Source organism: Achroia grisella, unplaced genomic scaffold (assembly GCF_030625045.1).
Source record: "Achroia grisella isolate CSIRO2021 unplaced genomic scaffold, CSIRO_AGI_Agris_v1 utg1173, whole genome shotgun sequence".
Taxonomy (NCBI): Eukaryota; Metazoa; Arthropoda; class Insecta; order Lepidoptera; family Pyralidae; genus Achroia; species Achroia grisella.
In genome coordinates, this window is record NW_026712589.1 from 1,357,282 (window position 1) to 1,379,773 (window position 22,492).

General features: G+C 32.3%; 1 protein-coding gene across 2 annotated transcripts in view; it reads right to left on the reverse strand.

The window, feature by feature from the left end:
- LOC131851168 (homeobox protein caupolican) overlaps positions 1-22,492 on the reverse strand; it is a 90,078-nt gene that overhangs the window by 38,759 nt on the left and 28,827 nt on the right. Inside the window, exon 2 of one of the 2 annotated variants that reach the window (XM_059201618.1) lies at positions 9,395-9,727. In XM_059201618.1, the coding sequence (XP_059057601.1) occupies positions 9,395-9,727 (333 nt within the window). The remainder of the gene's footprint in view (positions 1-9,394; positions 9,728-22,492) is intronic. The other variant, XM_059201624.1, reaches the window with a different exon arrangement.

Consider the following 22,492-nt stretch of genomic DNA (forward strand, 5'->3'; position numbering starts at 1 on the left):
GAACGCTATTTGTAATATTGATTAATGTGGTACTGATTTGAGGCGATGTGAAATAGTGTTGAATGTAATTTATGTTTTATTAATATGCAATTTTATAAATGTATACTTTGTACTAAGTGTTCAAGAGTACAACTTACAACTTAGTGTCAATTTAAGCCCATCCAATTTTATCAATATCATCATCTGCTTCTTCCTTATCTCATTTATTTGTGGTCGGCGTAATGTTTTTCTCTTCTATTCATTCCTGTTCGCAGTCATCTTGTTATTTACTACCTTCCTTGCCATATCATCTTTCACACAGTCCATCCATCTCTTTTTCGGCCTTCCTCTGCTCTTATAACCATCCACATTCATATGTAATATCTTCATTCATACGCATTACATGTCCATACCACGATAGACGATTACTCTTCAACCTCTCCGACACCGGCGCCACTTTCATACTTCCTTTAATGTATACATATATGTGTATAATACATATATTATGTATTATATATACATAGTTATGATATATACTATGTATTAAGATGGCACGGGTACAACTTACTCTCAACTTAGTTCCATCTATTATTAATTTTTTCTCTTGTCAATTATAATAGCTTTTATCAGATTTGATTGCGTTCGTTATTTGTCGCTTTGAGTTTACCTCTTTTTTTACAATTTTTTCATGTAATTACTAGCTGTCCCGGCAAATTTATTATGCCTTAAAATTTAGGGTTGGACTACCCCTAACATTTAGGGGGATAAAAAATAGATGTGGGCCGATTCTCAGACCTACTCAATACGCTCACAAAATTTCATGAGAATCGGTGAAGCCGTTTCGGAGGAGTATGGGAACGAAAACTGTGACACGAGAATTTTATATACAAGATAATGTAACTAGCTGTGCCCTCAGCTTCACCGCCACAAAATTTATAGCCTATATGTTATGTAATATAAGCTATATTACAGAAGGTTTCATCAAAATCTGTTTAGTATTTTTTGCGTGAAAGAGTAATAAACATCCGTCAATCCATCTATTCGTCGATACTGACAAACTTTCGCGTTTATAATATTTATAATAAGATCATAACTTACTTTGTATTGTCAATGAAAGTACATGGTAAGAAATTATGGCTTTTTAAACCTCAAGAATTCAATTTTATTTATTTACTAGTTGTACCCGCGACTTCGTCCGCGTGGAATTTGACTTTATTTTTCTAAAAGAAAAGTAGCCTAAGTTACTCCTTATTACAGTAGCTGCCTGCCAATAAAAACCCGTGAAAAACGGTCCAACCATTTCAAATTTAAAAAACGGTTATTTCAATATTACAAACAGACACTTCAATTTTATTTATATGTATAGATTTAAAGATTTATTATGGTCGAAATTCGACCATAATAAAATGTACAAAAAGAACTTTAAACAAGCATTAACAATTAAATAAAAGAATATCTATATACATGTGTATGTAAAATGTGTAATTTTTTTTAATGTATTATTGTATTGTTGTGGATAAATATAATAAAAAATATTCCTTCTATAATGTGTGAATTTTTATACAATTTTCATAAAACGGAGATACATGGTTTTTGTTTCACATTTAAATATTATGATATAGGTACTTACATAGCCAAATAGATTGCCAGTTTACTTTTTTAATTTACTGGCAACATATAAGCTATAACGGGTGTGAGAGTACAACATTATCACCGTGGCACTGTTTAAGAGTATCGTGTACCATTTACCAGCAGTTACCCTGTCATCTTAATTGCAATCTACATAAAAAATGTCAACTTACACGTAAAGACATTACTTAAAATTTCCGCAGCACGGTAGTCGCACAAAAACTCCGACAGGGAGGGTCCAAAAATTTATGGCGTCGCATTAAAAAATGACCCGGGAGCGGGTCTTAATGCGGTCAACCGGGATGAATCTATCAAAAGATTTTGTTGTCCTACAACTTCATTGGTGGCCGAATCGAAAATCTGATAATAAATTCTACTCAAGTACGACAGCGTAATCCAGGCGCGCTGTCGCTCTTTGTACCAACACTCGGACACCAACAATTCCAGTTTCTGTTACCTCCAATAATCTTACTAAGCCGTAACGCAAATATGCTTGAAGATTTATAGTATGTTGTTAACGATACTAAATCGCCTCACTGCTGTATATAATGCAAAATATATTCAATTTGCATTACCAATGTATAGAATGTAAATTCAAGATACGTATTATTAGCTGGACCTATATTTAGTAATAATAATATAAAATAAAAAAATCTAAACATTTTTATTCATGTAGATCTATTACACACTTATGATATATCAAATCTAGCGTCAGTTCGGAATGATTTCGAGATGAGAATGATGACAAGAAACTCAGCTCGTATTCTTTTCAAATAAACGTTGTAAATAAAGATTCATTTTTAAATTCAAATTTGGGAGAATAGAGTGATCACCAGCACATTCTAATGCAAAAGCAAATAGTCTAATTTGTGTTCGTAACCAGAACATAAAATATTTTACAACAGATACTGCAATATTTTAGGACGATTTACACAGAACTAGTTAGTCCCGTCCCAAGCAGAGCTTAAGCTATGGGTATTGGATAACTGATATAAATACATTTTTTTAAGAAATACATATTATATATAGAAAACACCCAGACCGAATGCAAACAATCATGACCGATACAAATAATTATGAATACAAATGTTTAGGCGGTGCGAGAAAATTCCGAGACCATTAGAAGCGATATATTAACAGTTAGACTAAGTCTATGAAATTTACTCAATCAAACAAGAAAGCATACCAGCAGAGGATCAGAGAGTTCGAATTGTATGTAAATAGTCATTCTAAAGGTCTTAAACCAAAGGCTCCATGAGAAACAAACAAGAGAACATGACAGCAGAGGATCAGAGAGTTCGAATTGAATGTAAATAGTCATTCTAAAGATCTTAAACCAAAGGCTCCATGAGAAACAAACAATAGAACATGACAGCAGAAGATCAGAGAGAATGAATTGAATCTAAATAGTCATTCTAAAGATCTTAATGCAAAGTCTGCATGAGAAAACAAACAACACAGCAAGACAGCAGAGGATCAGAGAAATCGAATTGAATGTAAATAGTCATTCTAAAGACCTTAATCCAAAGTCTGCATGAGAAAATAAACAAGAGAGCATGACAGCAGAGGATCAGAGAAATCGAATTGAATCTAAAGACCTTAATCCAAAAGCTGTATCTGAAGATGATTCTTGTGTTTTAATGGAACATTATTCGGAATTCACTGAAGATCCTAAAACAAAAACTGATGATAATGCTTACGGTTATGATTGTACAATGTTCCCACTAAATTTACTCAATCTATGAGTCTTAGCGTAAGGATATCTAACATTATTGTCAAAGCATAAGTTAGACATTTTTTTCTATTCAACATCGAAATAAAACTTAATATTCTATCTAACGATCTCTCAATTCCGTTGACAGGTATTGAAATATACTCTATGACCAAAAGCCATAATCTTTATTGGTATCAACATCATAACTTTAATGGAACCCACCTATAATCCCTTTAACATTAACATGTTGAACTACGAACATTTTTTTATGGGCCGAATGAGTTTAATCCGCCAAATAAAGCTGTACGCACGCAAACTCAGGTAGATTTTGTGAAATGTACGTATAACTATGAAATTTTTGGTATTCTTTTATAAAACAACTAGCTGTGCTAGCAACTTCGTCCGCGTGGAATTTAACTTTATTTTTCTAAAATACTAGTAACCTAAGTTACTCCTTAGTACATCAGCTACCTGTAAAAGTCCCGTCAAAATCGGTCCAGCCATTTCAGAGATTAGCCGGAACAAACAGACAGACAGACAAAAATTGTAAAAAATGTTATTTTGGTGTATGTGCCGCATTTATATTCATATACATGTAGTAAAAACGGTTGAAACAACCAACAATATTACAAACAGACACTCCAATTTTGTGTATATGTATAGATAAAGTATTATTTATAACACCTTAGTTACCTAGTATTTCACTACACGAACAACATAATAATTAATAATAATATTAGTCAATTGTAATTCCAGTAACTGTAGGAGGAGGGAACTCGTGCCTAAAATACAAGTTTTTACATAGTTTAGTTACCGAGTAATAAAATAACTGTAAATTGTAAGAGAAGGGAACTGGTGAAAATACTTAGTTTGTGTATCAGGGAACTGTGTAAAATGTAATAATTGGATGAAAAATAAATTATTATTATTATAATATAATATACATCCCTGGACAACCATATAGCGCCATCTAGTCCCATGGTAAGCAGAGATTCATAATATCTCTATTCATGTAGGTCTATTACAGACTCTTATGATATATCAAATTTACCGCCAGTTCGGCAGATTGATTCTGATTGTATTATAGGTTCAGTTTTTGTAAATACATACATAATTTATATAGAAAGGGTCCAGATCGATGCAAACAATCAAATTAATGGATACAAAATTTTTTTCCAACGCAGAATTAAATCCGCGGCCTTTGGAAATTCTCAACTAGACTATCGAGGACGTAAATTTAATAAAATAATTACTGTTTCTCCATTAATAAATTAGTATTATGGCCGATATATAAAACTAATATTATTGTCTGACCAATTATTAAGACGGTCATTTCTATAATTATTACTTTTATATAAAGTCCTCCGTAAATATACGTAAGTCATCATTAAAGTCATCAATATTGTGAAATACGACAGTCATTAACCACAAATCTATTAGATATAGATCATTACTGAGATCACGCGAGGTGATGACTTATTTTGGGATCATGGGACATCGTTGGAACTATAAATTATTATTTTTTCAATACAATAATAACGCCCGCTTCCTGTGGCAGCCACATGTGCGAATGGAAAGAGTTTGTAATCTATACATAGTATAAAATAAAGTCGCTGTAGATATCTGTCCCTATGTATGCTTAAATCTTAGAAACTACGCAACGGATTTTGAAGCGTTTTTTTAGTAGATAGAGTGATTCAAAAGGAAGGTTCATATGTATAATACATGTACACCCGTGCGAAGCCGAGGTGGCAGTATACAATATGTATTAATACGTGAAGCATAAATTGGTAAATTAGTAATTGAAGCGGATATATCTAATGTGTCTGATGAGTGAAAGGTGTTGAGGGTTTTAATAAGGAAAATACGGAAATAAAATAAAATAGGAATCGAAGTCGCGACCATCGAAAGTAAATTGGTATGCGAACCCACTGACCACGAGCCCGTGAATAGTTTAAAAAAAGTACATTCTATCTATCGAAACTACTAAATAAAATTCACACTTTAGGAAATAAATAAATATTTGTAGAATGCTCGAATGGAACCCACAGCAACAGTCCAACCTTCTACTTAACCACTGCACCATCAAACTGATAATTATAACAGAAGATTGATTTGTATATCGCACCAAACAAAAAGCTTTAAACACTACTCCTATAAGTCACAACAGACTTGAACTGTGGGCAAAAAAAGGATAAAAAACGCAGAGGCAGCATCCCATTGAAGTTGAAACGTAGGCCGGTGTGAGTTAACACTTTCGCCGATGATATATGATCATATCTCTATGAATGATTGAATCATCTGCTGAGACACGCACGCCGCCCCATCTTTTAACACCTTCCTCCAAAAGTTTTACTGCACATCATATATTACGTACCGTGGCTACTTTTATGTTGTTATGATCATTATCATTGAAACACACAACCCACACAGATGGCTTTGCTTATAGCTTTTAATACAGGCTATTTTTTGTTGTTCATTATCATGGACCATGAAAAAGTTTAGAGAGACCAATATAGATGAAAATATACAGGCTGCGTTTTGTTGTTCATGAGCATGAAGTCTAGAGAGACCAATATAGATGAAAACATACAGGCTGCGTTTTGTTGTTCATGAGCATACAAAAGTCTAGAGAGACCAACATAGATGAAAACATACAGGCTGCGTTTTGTTGTTCATGAGCATGAAGTCTAGAGAGACCAACATAGATGGAAACATACAGGCTGCGTTTTGTTGTTCATGAGCATGAAGTCTAGAGAGACCAACATAGATGAAAACATACAGGCTGCGTTTTGTTGTTCATGAGCATGAAGTCTAGAGAGACCAACATAGATGAAAATATACAGGCTGCGTTTTGTTGTTCATGAGCATGAAGTCTAGAGAGACCAACATAGATGAAAACATACAGGCTGCGTTTTGTTGTTCATGAGCACGCAAAAGTCTAGAGAGATAGATACATAGATGAAACGTGTAAGTATCCATTTTTAAAATATAACTATTTTGTTCAGTATAGTAAAGATATAGTCAGAGAGATGTTAAAGAACTTTTAATTATATTTTATAGCTCTATTTTGTATTGTTAATAAACAAAAAATTAACAAAACTTATTTAAAAAATGTATACTCATTATCCCTTTCTTTTTACTTCAATTTTTAATTATATCAAATAATTAGATATCTACATTATTATTAAGACAATTGATAAACTAAAATAAGGATTTTTTATACATTTTTAATTACATAATCTATACATATAAATAAAATTGCAGTGTCTGTTTGTAATATTGAAATAACAGTTTTTTACTAAAGGCATATGAATATATATACGGCACATACACCAAAATAACATTTTTTTAAATTTTTGTCTGTCTGTATGTTGTTCCGGCTAATCTCTGAAATTTTTACGGGTCTTTTTTTGGCAGGTAGCTGATGTAATAGGAAGTAACTTAGGCTAATTTTATTTTAGAAAAATAAAGTTGAATTCCACGTGGACTTAGCGAGTACAGTTAAATAATGATATATCTTGATAGTTACTAAATTATTCCAAACCTTTGGGTCTTGGACAATTTTGTAATTATTTCGAGATATACATCGACTTTTTACTATAGTTAAAATATACTGAAGTGGTATATCACTTATATAAAAGTAAACATTTATATAAAGTATGGAAGCTCATTTTGGAGAAATTGTTCTCGCGACTTCAGTTTTGTTGTATATACATATAAAACTCCCTCTGTACTTTTATCTGGCTCGTAGTTTATTAGTTAATTAATTTAAGTTAATAGAAAAATATATAATAAATCAAATAATATTTTAAATCGTTTAATATATTTAAATATAAATATACATACATATAAAATCCTTGGTTTATTTATATTCATATTTTTATATAATCGTATTTTATGAAAGTAAAACTAACAAAGTATTAAAGTATTGAAACGAATAACGACATCGTATTATGATACTCGACCATACGCATTCTCAAATCGTAAACTTATTGTCATGTCTACTTAACACGAGGAATAACCAATCTTCAAACTACTATTTTGACATTGAATCCTAATTATTTTAAAGTAATACCCTTTGTAAATAACGTGGCGTAGAGAAAAAAGTTAAAACGGTCTGCCAGCTAGTGATGTGACAAAATGATTATAGAAACAAATCGTATATTGTTGAATGTTTTTTGTCGATATCATTATTCAATATATCGATTATTAGGTACCAACGCGTTCGAAAATATCGAACATAGTGAAGTGTAAAAAAAGAAAATCGAGAATACTCATAGACCTCACAGCCAATAATAGAATAGAATAGAAAATTCTATGTTCAAACAAACTTTTCAATAATCATACTTATATTTTTAAAGTACCGCTCATTCGGAATGCGGTTTCATATCAGGATGAAGCAAAAAATCTGTTATTCTATAAAATCGTTATTTTTGAAATAACATCGATTACTTATTAATCGTTTATTTATGTAGTTCGTCACATCCCTATTGCCCCGTTGTATCCGAGAATAATCCCTTTGATTTAGATGATATCTCGTCTTGAAACGATGTGGTTTTAAGCCTTTGTGAATCTAATTAATTTTAGAAGTATAATGCGATTAACACAGTAACAGTATCAGTTTATTGGGCATTATTATGAAACAATGAAAAATTATCGAATAATTATTTTACACCGATATGATTTTGAAATTATACGGTTTTTTAACACTGTATTGTTATGTTTTATTACGTGAAATCTTTGATGGATTTTTGCCCAGTGATCGTAATTTTACTATAATATATTTAAATAGTAAGTTAAGAAAATTATTAAGACTAATTAGCATAAACACAATTTCTTAAATTCACCACGGAAAATGACAATAAATAAATTAATATGTGTTTGTGTCTAATATTTGGTAGTATATGAAAAATATATGTAAGAATGAGAGCTCTTACATATATTTTTCAACACAATCCTAAGATAACTTATCGCCTTTACAGATATGTGCTTGCGGCATTCTTTATGATCTGTAATAAAATCATTCAATCTATTGACGACCTCGGTGGTCTAGCGGTCTAGCACACCGCTTTACGTCCGATGGTCGCGGGTTAGATTCCTCGCACGCACAAACATTTGTATTCATGAGTATGATTGTTTGTATCGGTCTGGGTGTTTTCTATATATATAATATGTATGTATTTACAAAAAAAATAATATCTATGTATATGTATCAGTTATCTAGTACCCATAACACAAGCTTTAACTAGCTTAACTTGGGTCTAGATGGCGCTGTGTGAATTGTCCTGAGATTATTGTTTCCCGTAGTTATATGAGAGGTAGCTGCAACTAAATATGTTTTATCGTAAATTCTCAAATCAACTTCGGCCTACAGTTGATAAACTACATATTTCAATATTTGCATAATTAGGTTGAAATCTGTGTCAATAGTATATAATTATTTTAATTACTATGTATAAATTTGTTAGCTATCAGATAATTTGACTTGTCCAGTGTCAAAATCAATTATATATAATAGTTACAGCGAATTATATATTAGTCGAGATATGTATTTTGTTATGCCTCTCAAGTAAATAAATTTAAATGACATTGTTTTTGAGTACTAATTTTTGCTTCTTTGTATAATGAGGAAATTAAGGTATTTATAAATTTATAATATTTATGTATACGTACTTATGTTTGTAATATTTATTTAGCATTAGTGACTAGTCTAATGTAGTCATATTTGTACCTTTTGAAATCACCGAGGAACGGTGTAAAATTGAGCATTGAAAATATAAAAAATGTTACTTTCAAAAGTACGATTTGTAGAATTTTGTAACAGTCAATCACTGAGCAGATTTTGATCTTTACAATTCTAATATAATCATATATCATAGTTATTCTATAACCATCATCTCTTAGTACATATAGTAAACATAACACTTATGTGCTGCTATATCCCCGAGGATTAAACTTTACCTGAAAATTTCATTGCCATATTTCATCTCCTCACTGAACATATATGTACCTTTAAACACAATAGACGAGACAGTGTATAAATAAAATATATTATGCATTAATACTAACAGCATTGGTATAGAACGGTGGTTGGTCGGCGGCCAGCGCGGGGAAGTACGCGGCCATGCCGGCAGCTGTCGCCGCTGCAGCATCCGAGTATGGAGCACTGTACATAGACAATGGTACCCCTGAGGCCAGTCTCTGGTAATTGAGAAATTCGTACTGGCACGAGCACACAGTCTGTCCAGTAATAGGATCTTGGAATATTGTGCGGCCAGTATCGCAGCAGCGTGGCGCGCCCGCCGCTGGGGAGCTGGCTCGAGCAGCACTCGCGCTGCCCGCGCCGCCACTCATTCCCGCTTGCGCCGGCGGCGGACTGCTGGAGGCTGTCGATATGGTGCTCTGTAAGTTGTAAATTTTGAAATGCCTTTATGGCGCGTTTTCACATTCGCTATTGCAGACATATATTTACTTGGAGGCCTCCACAACGCTCAGCGTTATAGGTTTATTCGCGAAGCAAAATGTGGTATGCTTATGTGATCACTTATTAATTACAAAAAGTATATGACACGTTGAGGGACAAGATAATTTATTACACAGCAAAATCAGATTGATGGATTGTAAATGAGTATTTAACGATTGTGCGAAAAGGGGTGAGACTATAGGCGTGTCGTCAAAATACGCAAATTCGTAACGCTCCAGATGCGCTTTTGATATTAATAAAAAAAAAGGAATATAATGCATGCATGATGCTAATACGATTCTATTAAAGAATTCAAAATATAACGACAATGGCTTCGAGAAGGACATATTGTTGTTGTAATAGATTTATTCAGCAGACTACCTGAATCGATAAGCGGTCGCAGAATAAACATCCGCTTGAGTCCAACAATAAAGCAGAAGATGCGAACTCCGTTTCGTACGACCTTTTATTAATTGTACACTGCAGACTCGCATGCGGATAAATAACTTTCTAAATATTTGTCATTTGAATGAAAAATGGTCCCCTACCGTCCAAAGTCCTTTGTGTTCTATATAGGATTAGAAACCGAGAAATGCCACCCGAGCGCTTATGATACAACTACATGTCAGTATTGAAAGAAATTCATAATTAATACCCCTATTGTGTCCTTTCCGTGTTATTATAGGATATTTCCGGAAAAAAATATTGTTATGAATGAAAATTGTCCTGATAGATTAACGACATTAATCTTTACGTAGGCGATATGGCCATATGACAGTGCCATAATTAATCTTTATGGGTGTAGTAAGATATACGAGTACGATGAGATATTTTATTCCTCGTGTTCTATTTGGGATGCGTCTGAATTAAGAAACCTTTGTGTGTAAGTAAACCTCTAATTACGTACTTAAATGGCTGGTTTTTGCGTTAAGTAAGCCTAGCAAAGTCGCGTCGTGGGTCGCGGTTGACTGTCTACTAAGCTGGTGACCCGTCTGTCTGGTATAAGGCTTCACCTTTAACATACCGCACGTCATGATACTATGTACTATCAACATTTACGTATACTCACTCAGTGCCTATATTGCGACAGGCTAAAAACATTTGTTTTGCTAAGAGAATTATTGAGGTAATCCCGAAGCCGTTAAACGTCGATTCCCTGCATTACCTACATTACATACCCTGCGTAGTTATTTAATCCTTGCTCGCTAACATTGTATATACACGTCGCGGTTCCAACTGTAGGTGTTCAGAACCCGAACTACCTCTTGTTGAACCTAATGAGTACGGGAATAGAGATTATATTGACGTAAATGAGGGTGCGGCTGAAATTGACGCCGGTGCTTAAAAGGGATTCAATCCGTTCAAACGAAACGTATGTCTGTTAATGTAACGACATAATTTTGTAGCACAGCATGGTCTCTATATTCGGTCAGCCATTACTGCTACATATGTAGGTGTGTTTGCATGAAATTTTTATTCCGTTTCCATTTTAAATATTTCAACCCGTTTAGTTCGCTTGACAGGATATCCGTGTAAAATATTGATTACACGTTACGAAAATAAAATTCATTACTAATATTACATTTCTATGATTTTTGTGAGGGAAGTTACCTCTGAACTTCTAACGTTAACAGAGTAACTATAGTGGTGTTCAAGTAAATAACGTAGAATAAGATAAACAAAATATATTTCTGATCAAGATAAAATAATATAAAACACATTTAATATAATATACAATAATATAGATAAGTTATACGGATACTTCAATAAGACGACAGACAAGATAACAAAACACACTCTCCTTTCAAATATTCAAACATACCTACTTCATCTGCCATACCAGCCAGTCTAGACATCGATTGCAAACCTCGTTCTAACAGTTTTATACACTAAAATATGTTTTTCTATTCCTTTTTAAAATGTTATCCGTAGTTCAGGTAAGTGTGTTATATACGTATATATTAATCAACAAAGTTTTAGTTTAATGGTGACGAACTTGAGTTACGTTCACTTGTTCGTTCTAAGTGGCTAGAATGTGAGCATAGTGCAGATGTTGTTCACACTTAACTAATGAAATGTGTCAGAAATTACAAGTGTCGTACTTGGAAGTTGAAGTGGTATTAAAGTTATAATTTTTCTAATTACGAGTTTTGTTTTTTTATTCAATAAATAAATAAACTCATTGATATTATATTATTTCACACTTAACTAAACTTAAACATTACATGAGTTATATTTATATATATATATATAATATGTTGTTATACTTCTCCGAAATGGCTTAAATGGTTTTGATTAAATTTTATAGGTAGATTCGGTAGATATCTTAGTAGGTTGTTAACTATTCTTTATATACCTAAGTAATAAGGGTGGTCCACTCCAAATTTTTTTTTTGTTATAATTATATATTTCGATTTTTATGATTTAGCATTAATAAATAAATACAAACCCAAATGTCCAAAATATATATAAATACAAAGCCATCTACCATCAACCACTTTTTTTTAAATAGCGATATTAATTTATATGGTTTAACATAAACGTTTGTCGGTCTAATATTATTATATGATTTTAAATGCTTCTCAATTTTATCATATACATAATTATAACTTTTGTAACGTTTACTGGCAATACGAACTATCGACTGGGACAAGCGTTATAGTAAGTAAATGTACGTCTTTAAGTATCGGTTATATGTGCTTATTAGATAAAGAACACAAAAAAGTTGTCATCATATCCTTTTCAAATATCGGACGGGTGAGGATTAAAGTGCCGATGCACCTTATCTCCAGTAGACATCTTTTAAAAAACAAACACGAGAAGTATTCTCTTTTTGTCGTCTTTTTTATCGTAACCCGCAGGATGTGTTAGAGTCGTTAAGTCCTTTTAAGTGTTAAACCATGTAACTGAATATTCGAGCGTATAAGGGTCCGATCTATTTGTTAAATAATGTAAAAAAGTTAATCTTAGAGAAATCGGACCCAATGACATGAATTTCGTTAAAGACATCGGCGCGGCAAAAATTATCGATGACATGTCGCTCGCAACTAACCGTACCCGACGCCGAGACTTGGCGCAGGTACCGCGGCGTTTTTTTTTCATCACAGCATTACTTCTGGGGACATCTTTAAATTATTTATAATAAGACGTTTTTTTTTTCATCACAGCATTACTTCGGGGGACATCGTTAAATTATTAAATTTATAATAAGACTAGCTGACCCGGGAATACGTTGTTTTGCCATATCAATTGAGGCAAGAAGCGTGAAAGTATACAAATGTATGTATTTTTTAATTCCACACAAACAAAATGTAAAATAAATAAAAAAAAATGTTGGGCCATTTTTATTAACAAAAAAATGTGAAAATTTAGTAAAGTATGTATTTTTATTGTCACATCTTAACAAAAATAATTTAGTCAACAAAAAATTAAAATTGTTTAGAGGGCCACCTATATCACTTAGAGCTATGAAAAATAGATAACAACTATTCTCAGACCTACCGATTATTCATATAAAATTTCATCCACATCAGTTACGCGGTTTCGGAGAAGTATATAATTGAGAAATTTGTATATTATATATACGTAAGTTATATTTCGAAAATGTAGTGCTTGCAAATTTGTTAATTTGCCAACCGAGCAACACTGACGGTGTCCGTTATTATATACGACCGACTGCAACACGATTGCAGATCGTCGTGTGTTCCGTTAATCTTCCATGATCTGACAATGTGGCTACAAGCGTTGCATTAAGATTTCTGTTTACAGTTCTCTGAGGACATTGGTACTTTGGAAGCACGTTGTCATGTTGATTAGTTTAATACAAAAGCAGCTTAAGCCATTAACGCTTTTCACTACGACTGATTTAATCTTATTGCATATTTATATTTGACCCAAAAATTAGTGCTTGTTGGTAGTTTGTATTCACACGTTTCGACTTGTAAATGTAAACTTACAAGGATTATTTAAAAGAGCAACACACAAGTTTCTTGCTCGTTCTTCTTGTGATGAGACAGCTTTCCGAACGAGTGGTAGATAAAAAACAAATTGTTATGACTATTCAAAAGTGCTTAAATTAAATTTATTTGAATAAATGATTTTCTATTCTATTCTATGATTTCAAAGACATTCAAGAATTAACATTCTCAGCTAATTTTTTCGCACGCGACTAAGAAAATAATCACAATCCAATAGATCGTTGATAATACAGTCATGCATCACGGCAACTTGCTCTGTTGCATTGCCGATCTTGAGAAAAGTGTGTGCGAATAATTGCAATCTGGCACATTTTTTCTTTCACTAAACATCGGGTTAATTGCAACTGATTGCTATCTATTATAAAATCATTTGTTTTACAGCAGCCATCGCAGTGCTCGTAGACGGCTTAAATATGTATGGAACCTGCATAATTTATTCGCGCGTATTCATTTATTTTGAAACTTTAGTGACCGATAAATATAGCATTGAAATGTGGAATGAATTCTGCCAGGATTCATTACCAATCAACCTTTGGGAATTGCAGTCATTCGATTATCCGTGAATCGGTGTATTTATTATTAAATCGTTTATTTTCAACTATCGCACATTATATTTTCAGGGTCCGTTTTGTTTGGCTTATAATAAAATTTATAATTTGATTACTATGAATAATAAATAATATTTAAGCATTGTATTAACAGATAGTGCAACGTAATTGACAGATCAAGAAAGGTAAATAGTTTTGTATTGCACAGTCATTCATATACAGCAATTTTGAACATCCAGACTTGGTAGTTGCTTGCATTCAAGTTTTTTCCAATTTATAGCTACTGGTATTAAATCAGATTGACATCGAATTTACTAACAGCGAGCAGGCAAACTTTGGTCTGTAGAGGAACAAACTTTCCCATGCTACGACCGTTCAACGTCAATCTAACCTAAGCCCCATCAGGAAGAGGTTGATCGGATTTTTACTAATACCAAACATTGACAACGCTCTGGCCCGTTGAACGAAGTGACTAAAAATTGTTACTAAAAGAATCTGAATTGCTGAATATTTATTGAAAAAAAATTGCATTCAATTTATTGTAATATTAAACTAAGTTATAAGTAAGTTTGTTTCAATAAATAAATTCATAAGTACAAAGTAAAGCAATTCCACAATTGTCAACCAAAAATATATATTTTAACATAAACTTGCCGGTGACTTTAACTGCTTTTTTGAGATAAGATTGCCTATCCATACCTCTCAATACAGTTCACCAATCTATGTTCACACCAAAATTCATTAAGACCCGTCCAGTCCAGACAGACCGAAAAACATTCGAATATTTAATATTAATATCGATACAATATTGTATAAATTAGTATATATTCCATTCAATTCTTGAATGAATGCTGAACCTTTTAAAGATATGATTCTATACTTTGTTATATGATACTCTCGACAATATTTCCTTTCCTATTGTAAAGCTATCAACAATTAATACATTGTCACAACGTATTCTTATTAGAATATCAAACATATCGTGTGATCCTGTCTTAATTAATAACATGCCAAGTGTTCGCGTGAATAGGAAAACTGTTAGTAATTACTCTCATATTATGTTTTTGCCGCCTTTTCAACGATCAAAGATATGTATAGTGATTGAGCTCGATATAGCATGATTACTCTATGTCTGACATGTGCCTTTCCCCATAAAAAACAATAATCCCACTGCATAACGTTTATAAGTTCAGTAACCTCTAATAAACGTAATGATAAGTAAACACTTTTTCCACAAACGTGTAATTAAAGTTTCGCCTGTTGTTTCTAAAAGTTATTTCCATAAAATTGTGACTTTAATTGGACAATTACATGGTGGATCACAGGCCGGGTAGGTGTCTATTTCGACCGCGGCCTGTATCGAGATATCAGTGTAGATAAGAATACAAAATTGGCCCACCCTCCGACTGCATAATACCTTTGAGGAAATTCACACCTTCTCTAATTAGGGTTGAATTAGGGAAGTATAAATATCCAAAAGGAACCGACGGCATTATTCTAATAAGGCGGTAACTAATGTAAAGATAAATACGTAATGATAGTGTATAATGACCGCGAATGCATATCTTAACCTTACAGTAATGTAAACCGAAATTTTGTGTATGTATATTTGTTACTATTTAATGCAAAAAGTACTACATGAATTCGTATAAAATTTGCTATTCCGATAGATCATATAATGCATTTTTTATATTACTTCCCGGGTGTTAACTCTCTCGACGCAACGAGATAGGTAACCTTTATTTGCTAAAAATTATTCGTGTTGAGACCCGGTTAATAATATAAATAATGTATATTAAACACGAAAGTTTAAATTTATATAATGCATTATTGACGAGAATTAAGTGACGTATTATACGTCAGACGTATTCTTAGCCGAGAATACGTCTAACGTATTGTTATAATAGTAACACGCTATATACTAAATTTTAATCGATACATGTATAGGCAGTTCTTGATACGAATGACGAAATTTTATTATAGGCCTTTCATTATTTAACTTATCGTGTTTTCCTTCATATAAATCGACATATGTATGAGTATAAGCAGCAAACGGGTTGTACCAACCAGCTACGATTATCCCATACCGGACTCTTTATTGACCAAAAGATAAACCGTGCTCGCATTTATTATAATTTACATATATATAGCATATTTTATTATTATTACATTCTTTTTTTTTTAAGAATTAATTACTTACACAAGTTATTCGTATTCGCAACTTGTAATAGTTGAATTTATAATCACATACAACACAATATGTATATTTTATGTGTATTCTTTTTATTAAAGATTTGACCGAACAAAAAAAAGTAGTAATAAAACAAAGTCGGCAATTTATAACAGTGTCTTATCGGCCGTTGATCAGTTAGCAATGTGGTAAAAAGTTACTGGGTAATACTGTTTTTTGTTAGATTACAAATCTAATTATGAGACCTCAAGTGGCGCAACCTATCCTGCGACCATTTAACAGTTTGTATGACACCTCATTACGGTACCACATAATGTATAATGAATAGTAAATAGCATACTAATCCAACTTATAGGTGGAATTGTTAGCAATGTGGATTAATAACCCCATTGCTAGCAATGTACTATGTCAGGTCGACCTCGACGCGGTTCCCCTGGAAACCATCGTGTTAAATTCCTGGTGAATTTGTCACGATGGGCTAACTGATCTGACCTCATGCTCATCTTATCATCCTCCACTGGTGCCCCGCCAGCGTAGACCGTTGGCGCGGGCGGGTGCACGATTCCATTATCATCCACAAAAAAAATCCAACTTATATGATATATATAGCTTTATTAACCATACATAATGTATAACACAATTAACGCGTTACTGAATATAGTTTCCCAACTGTGCCTGCGGTTTCATTAGCATGAAATTAATTCAATTTAATTTTATTTTTAATGTATTTTTACTATAATATACATATATATATATATTATTTATTTATTTAACTTTAATGCACTCAATACAATATATAGTAAAGTACATTTGGCGGATTTAACACCTTGCGGCATTTTCTAGCAGTCAACCATAGGTGGTGCTGAGAATAATTGTTAGCGTTGCAAAATGATAAACATATACAAAATGCAACAAAATATAAACAGAACAAAAGAAAATACAATATATATATACAGCCAATCATTCTATATATAATAAATCTATATTAATATAGAGAGAGAACAGATTTTGTTATGAGTATAGTGAACTTAGCAACTGCTCCACCAATTGAGGTTCGTTGACTATTTTAAAGATATATTATCAGTCTCCTGTCTACTGCATGAGCCTGCGTTACTCCTAGAAACCGTTATCATCGTCTTGAAAAAGTTTCGTTAAAGAAAGTATAATATATTTCCTAAATAAAAAATGTTATAAATAAAATGTCCTAAATATCAAATATTTCCAATAAAAATGCATATAAATACGTTCTTACGTAATGCATTTTGTATTGGAAATATTGTTTATGTTTCCCTTCTATAATCGCATTGAGGAATATATATGCATTGCCGTGTAAAACGATCTATATTACCAATTTACGACTAAGGTGTTATATGGTGAGACGAAATCTTTAATGTCAGAATATGAATTTAAAAGTTGGTGCGGCCACGTCTCAGCATTACGCTTTCCGCCTCGCTTCGCGCCCGGGCCTTATTGTGTTTCATTCAAATAACTCATTCATAAAATTGCAACTCTTTCGCAAGCAACTCGAGAGCCGGTCGATACACTCCATCGAGTCCACAAATGCCGGCTTTAAGTTTGCGCTCTTTTTAAATCGAATGCTAAATTCGATTAATGCATACACGTATCGAGGAATTCGAATTCGTGTACGATAATTACAACAGGGCAAACATAACTTTGATCCAACTAATGAAGTTGTTTCAGTGTGTTGAACTAGATTTATTGGCCTCTGTGAACGTAGTTGCCAACTAATAATAGTTACTATTATACTGGTTATTACCATATGAGCTGGGAGCAGGCATTCCAAAGTCCGGTAATGCTGAAATTAGATTGATGCAATCATAACCCTTTGGCAGTATGGGTACGCAATAAAAACTGAAATACATGACGTTGTACTAACAACCTAACACAGTCATTGGACAATGTTTTGTTCATTTTCTTGAGATAAAACTTTAAATGAAAAAATAATAATTTGAATAAATTTAAAAACTTTAAATGTAATAAATTTGTCTCGTTATAAATGTACATTTTGTATACTGCCGTTTTTGTGTTTAACCGACTATTTGGGTATTACATTACTTTTTTACTAATACTTTTATATCGTCGTGAGAAATATGACAATTATTTAGAAATTTTCGAATTTAATTCGGAGTATATCGTTAACAAGTCTGTGAACTAAATTGTATCTTAAAAAAAACGGGATATGACTCATGTTAGTGATTCACGATGACACACTTAGATCATTGTTAACGGCTTGCTATTTCGATATAGCTATACCATAACAAGTTCTAAATTCTATAAGCAATGAAAACATCACATTTAAGTCACATATACATAGTTATAAATAAAATACATGTGTCTATGATATGCCTATAATAAATCGTAGTATATTTTTTAAGTTTTGCTTACTAGAAATATATAATTATCCTTGTAATAACTCTCAAATGTATATATATAGTGAGGCAAGAATTTAATTTTTAATTACTATTATTATTTTGTTCACGCTGTTATTATATTGTACATACTTAGAATAGAATAGAATAGAAAATGCTTTATACAAACAAACTTATTTTAAGTAATTTTGAATAATAATATTTTTTTTATCTACCATAAAGATATACATTTATTTCGTATATATTCATAATTGCATAAACTTTGTATTTAGATAAGATTTTGCTTTCTAAACATACCTATATGCGAAGCTCGGTCGACCGGACACTAATATTTAAAAAGCATAATTTACGTTTATCATTGGTATTCCTAAAATGTATGTTTGACATTAACTTTCAAAGGGATATTGCTTTTAGTACTGTCGCCGATGTCGGCGTACGTATGTACGTATAATTAGAATAGAATAGAAAATCATTTATTCAAATAAACTTAATTTAAGCACTTTTGAATAGTCATAACAATTTGTTTTTTATCTACCACTCTTTCGGAAAGCTGTCTCAGCACAAGAAGAGCAAGAAACTTGTGTGTTGCTCTTTCATTCAATTCAATTCAATTCAAAATATCTTTATTCATGTAGGTCTATTACAGACTCTTATGATATGTCAAATCTACCGTCAGTTCGGAATGATTTCGAGATGAGAAGAACTGACAAGAAACTCAGCTCGTATTCATTTCAAATAAATGTTGTACATGTTTACAATAATACAGATTCATTTTTAAATTAAAATTTGGAGAATAGAGCGAGATAATGTGTTGATGGTCGCCACCATTTTCGTATTCAAGTCACAATCACGTCGACAAGTCGTTACCAGTAACTCTTTATAATAACGATGAGGAATTCGGGAACGACTAACTTTAAAAACATTTTAGTAAATTTAAAGGACATTTGGCACGTATCATATATTTATTCTCGTATTATATATTTTTATTACGTATTATATATTTTTCTGGTTGTACCTAAACATTTATTTTTAATTCCGAATATGAATTTGTCCTATTCGGTGTCGAGAACCTTGGTCCGTGGGGTCCTAGCGCTATAAGACTTTTCAAAGAAATAACGAAAAGGTTAGTCGACATCACAGAAGACCGAAGAGCTGGCAGCTACCTCGGACAAAGAATTAGTCTAGCTATTCAAAGACGGAACGCCGCTAGTATCTTCGGAACGTTGCCTAAAGGGACCCCTTTTAATAATATATTTTAGTCATCATATTATATTTTTTTAAGCTTTTTAATTTCAGGTTCTTAGTTGCACAATTAGGTTATGTAAATACTAGTAATAAATCATAAGAATAAAATTCTGATTAATGTTATCAAACTAGTTTTCTTTTTTAATAATTTATTTCAAGATAGCAAGTTAACATTGTTATTACCCGTGCATTTTATAACTAAATTATTTAAGAGCATCTTTTCTTTCATCACAAGAAAGAAAGAAACTTGCGTGTAAATTTCAATGTTATTTGAATAAATGATTTTCTATTCTATTCTATTCCCAGTCCAGCGAAATGTCATATGACAACAAATCTTATAATTTCACTGCCATACGTCCTTCAATGTCAGATCAAAGAAGGAGTGGAGCGCTTTATTTTCTTTATTCAAGTCGACTTTAAACTAACATTTAAGCACTTTTGAATGGGCATTAATTTTTTTTTTAATTTAGTACTCATTCAAAAATTTTTCTTATTATAAGAAAAAGGAAAAAGAAACTCGTGTGTTGCTCTTTTAAATAACTATGTTGCACATTTTTAAGTTGAAATGTAAATACAAACCACCAACTGGCACTAATTATACACCTATTTTACATAGATCTAAACTAACATGCCTATTTAATATCCAGAAACACATACATAAGTGCAAACCGCGCTATCTAGTGTTGTGCCATATTGAGTTTAGAACCGGTACAATATCGAAAATTGAATTATTACGCAATACTGGTGCCATTAAAACGGTGGCGATTCAAAACATCCCGTGCAGCGGCCGTTCAAACCTTTATTGCTATTGCTTCGTCGTTAGTCACTAATCGACGACTATATCACCAAAATAGCTCGGTGTTAAAGCTTTGAACAGTTGAATTCATCTCCATATATAATATCGTGTTTAATTTCTGAATGGAGCAGATTGTTGCGGGTTTGATACTATTGTACGTTATTGATATTTGCATGCTTGTGATTTGTTAATGAATAATAATGTTATCGTGATAATAGATTTTAATAGTAAAAATAATAATCTCAGGACAATTCACACAGCGCCATCTAGTCCCAAGTTAAGCTAGCTAAAGCTTGTTATGGGTACTAGATAACTGATACAGATACATAAATTTTTTTTTTCGTAAATACATACATAGTATACAAGAGAAAACACCCAAACCGATACAAACTCATGAATACAAATGTTTGTGCCGTGCGAGGAATCGAACCCGCGACCATCGGACGTAAAGCGGTGTGCTAGACCGCTAGACCACCGAGGTCGTCAAATCATTTTATATTATTATTATTATTATATATATATAAAGTTACTATGTTTAACTAATTAACTAAAATAGGCTTCTTTTATTAATTAGATTTTTAATTTGTATTTTTAAATTGGCCCTCTAATGTATTTAGAATACTAAATCATTATCATAAGGCAATCCATATACCTACTTAGATATATTTATAAAAAAATATTAAGTAAGACAATCAATAAATCAACTTCTTCCTAGTGTTTCTTGATTGAAACTATACCCACAAAAGTATCCTAGATATTTTGTAAGAACTTAGTTATAAATGAGTATCCTTTGGACTTAGTTATAAATTAGTGTACTTTGGATACTCATTTGTAGCTAAGTTCATACAATATCCACAAAAGTATGTATCCTAGCTATCTTGTATGGACTTAGTTATAAATTAGTGTACTTTGGATACTCATTTGTAGCTAAGTTCATACAATATCCACAAAAGTATGTATCCTAGCTATCTTGTATGGACGTAGTTGTAAATGACTATACTTTGGATTTTGTACTTGCACACAAATAGTATAGTATTTATTAGTAATCGAGGAGGTAACTGTACTGAAACTATCTTAATTACTTATAAATCACATACCTAGTTAATATAATTTTATGATGTTTACATGCATTTATTTGGCGTGAATAACAATTAAACAATTACCAGTGGCAGGAAAAATAAACATACCTATACATAATCATAATTTGATATAATTAATGTAAGAAGTTATGAGCCGATTATCTCTCACAATAAATAATAAATCATAATTGCATCGGATAATGTTACAACACTGAATGTACCTAAAAACAGCTGCCAATTCTTTTTTTAATTGATTATTATGGAATCATACGCCTGCACTAATGGTGCTGGTGGGGCACCAGTGGGGGATGACAAGATGAGGATGAGGTCAGGTCAGTTAGCCCATCGTGGCAAACCCACCAAGAATTTATCACGACGGCTTCCAGGGGTAACCGCGTGGAGGCCAACCAGACATGATACGTTACTAGAAATGGGTTAATTACTCCAAATTATTGACAATCCTCTTCCTCTAAGTTCT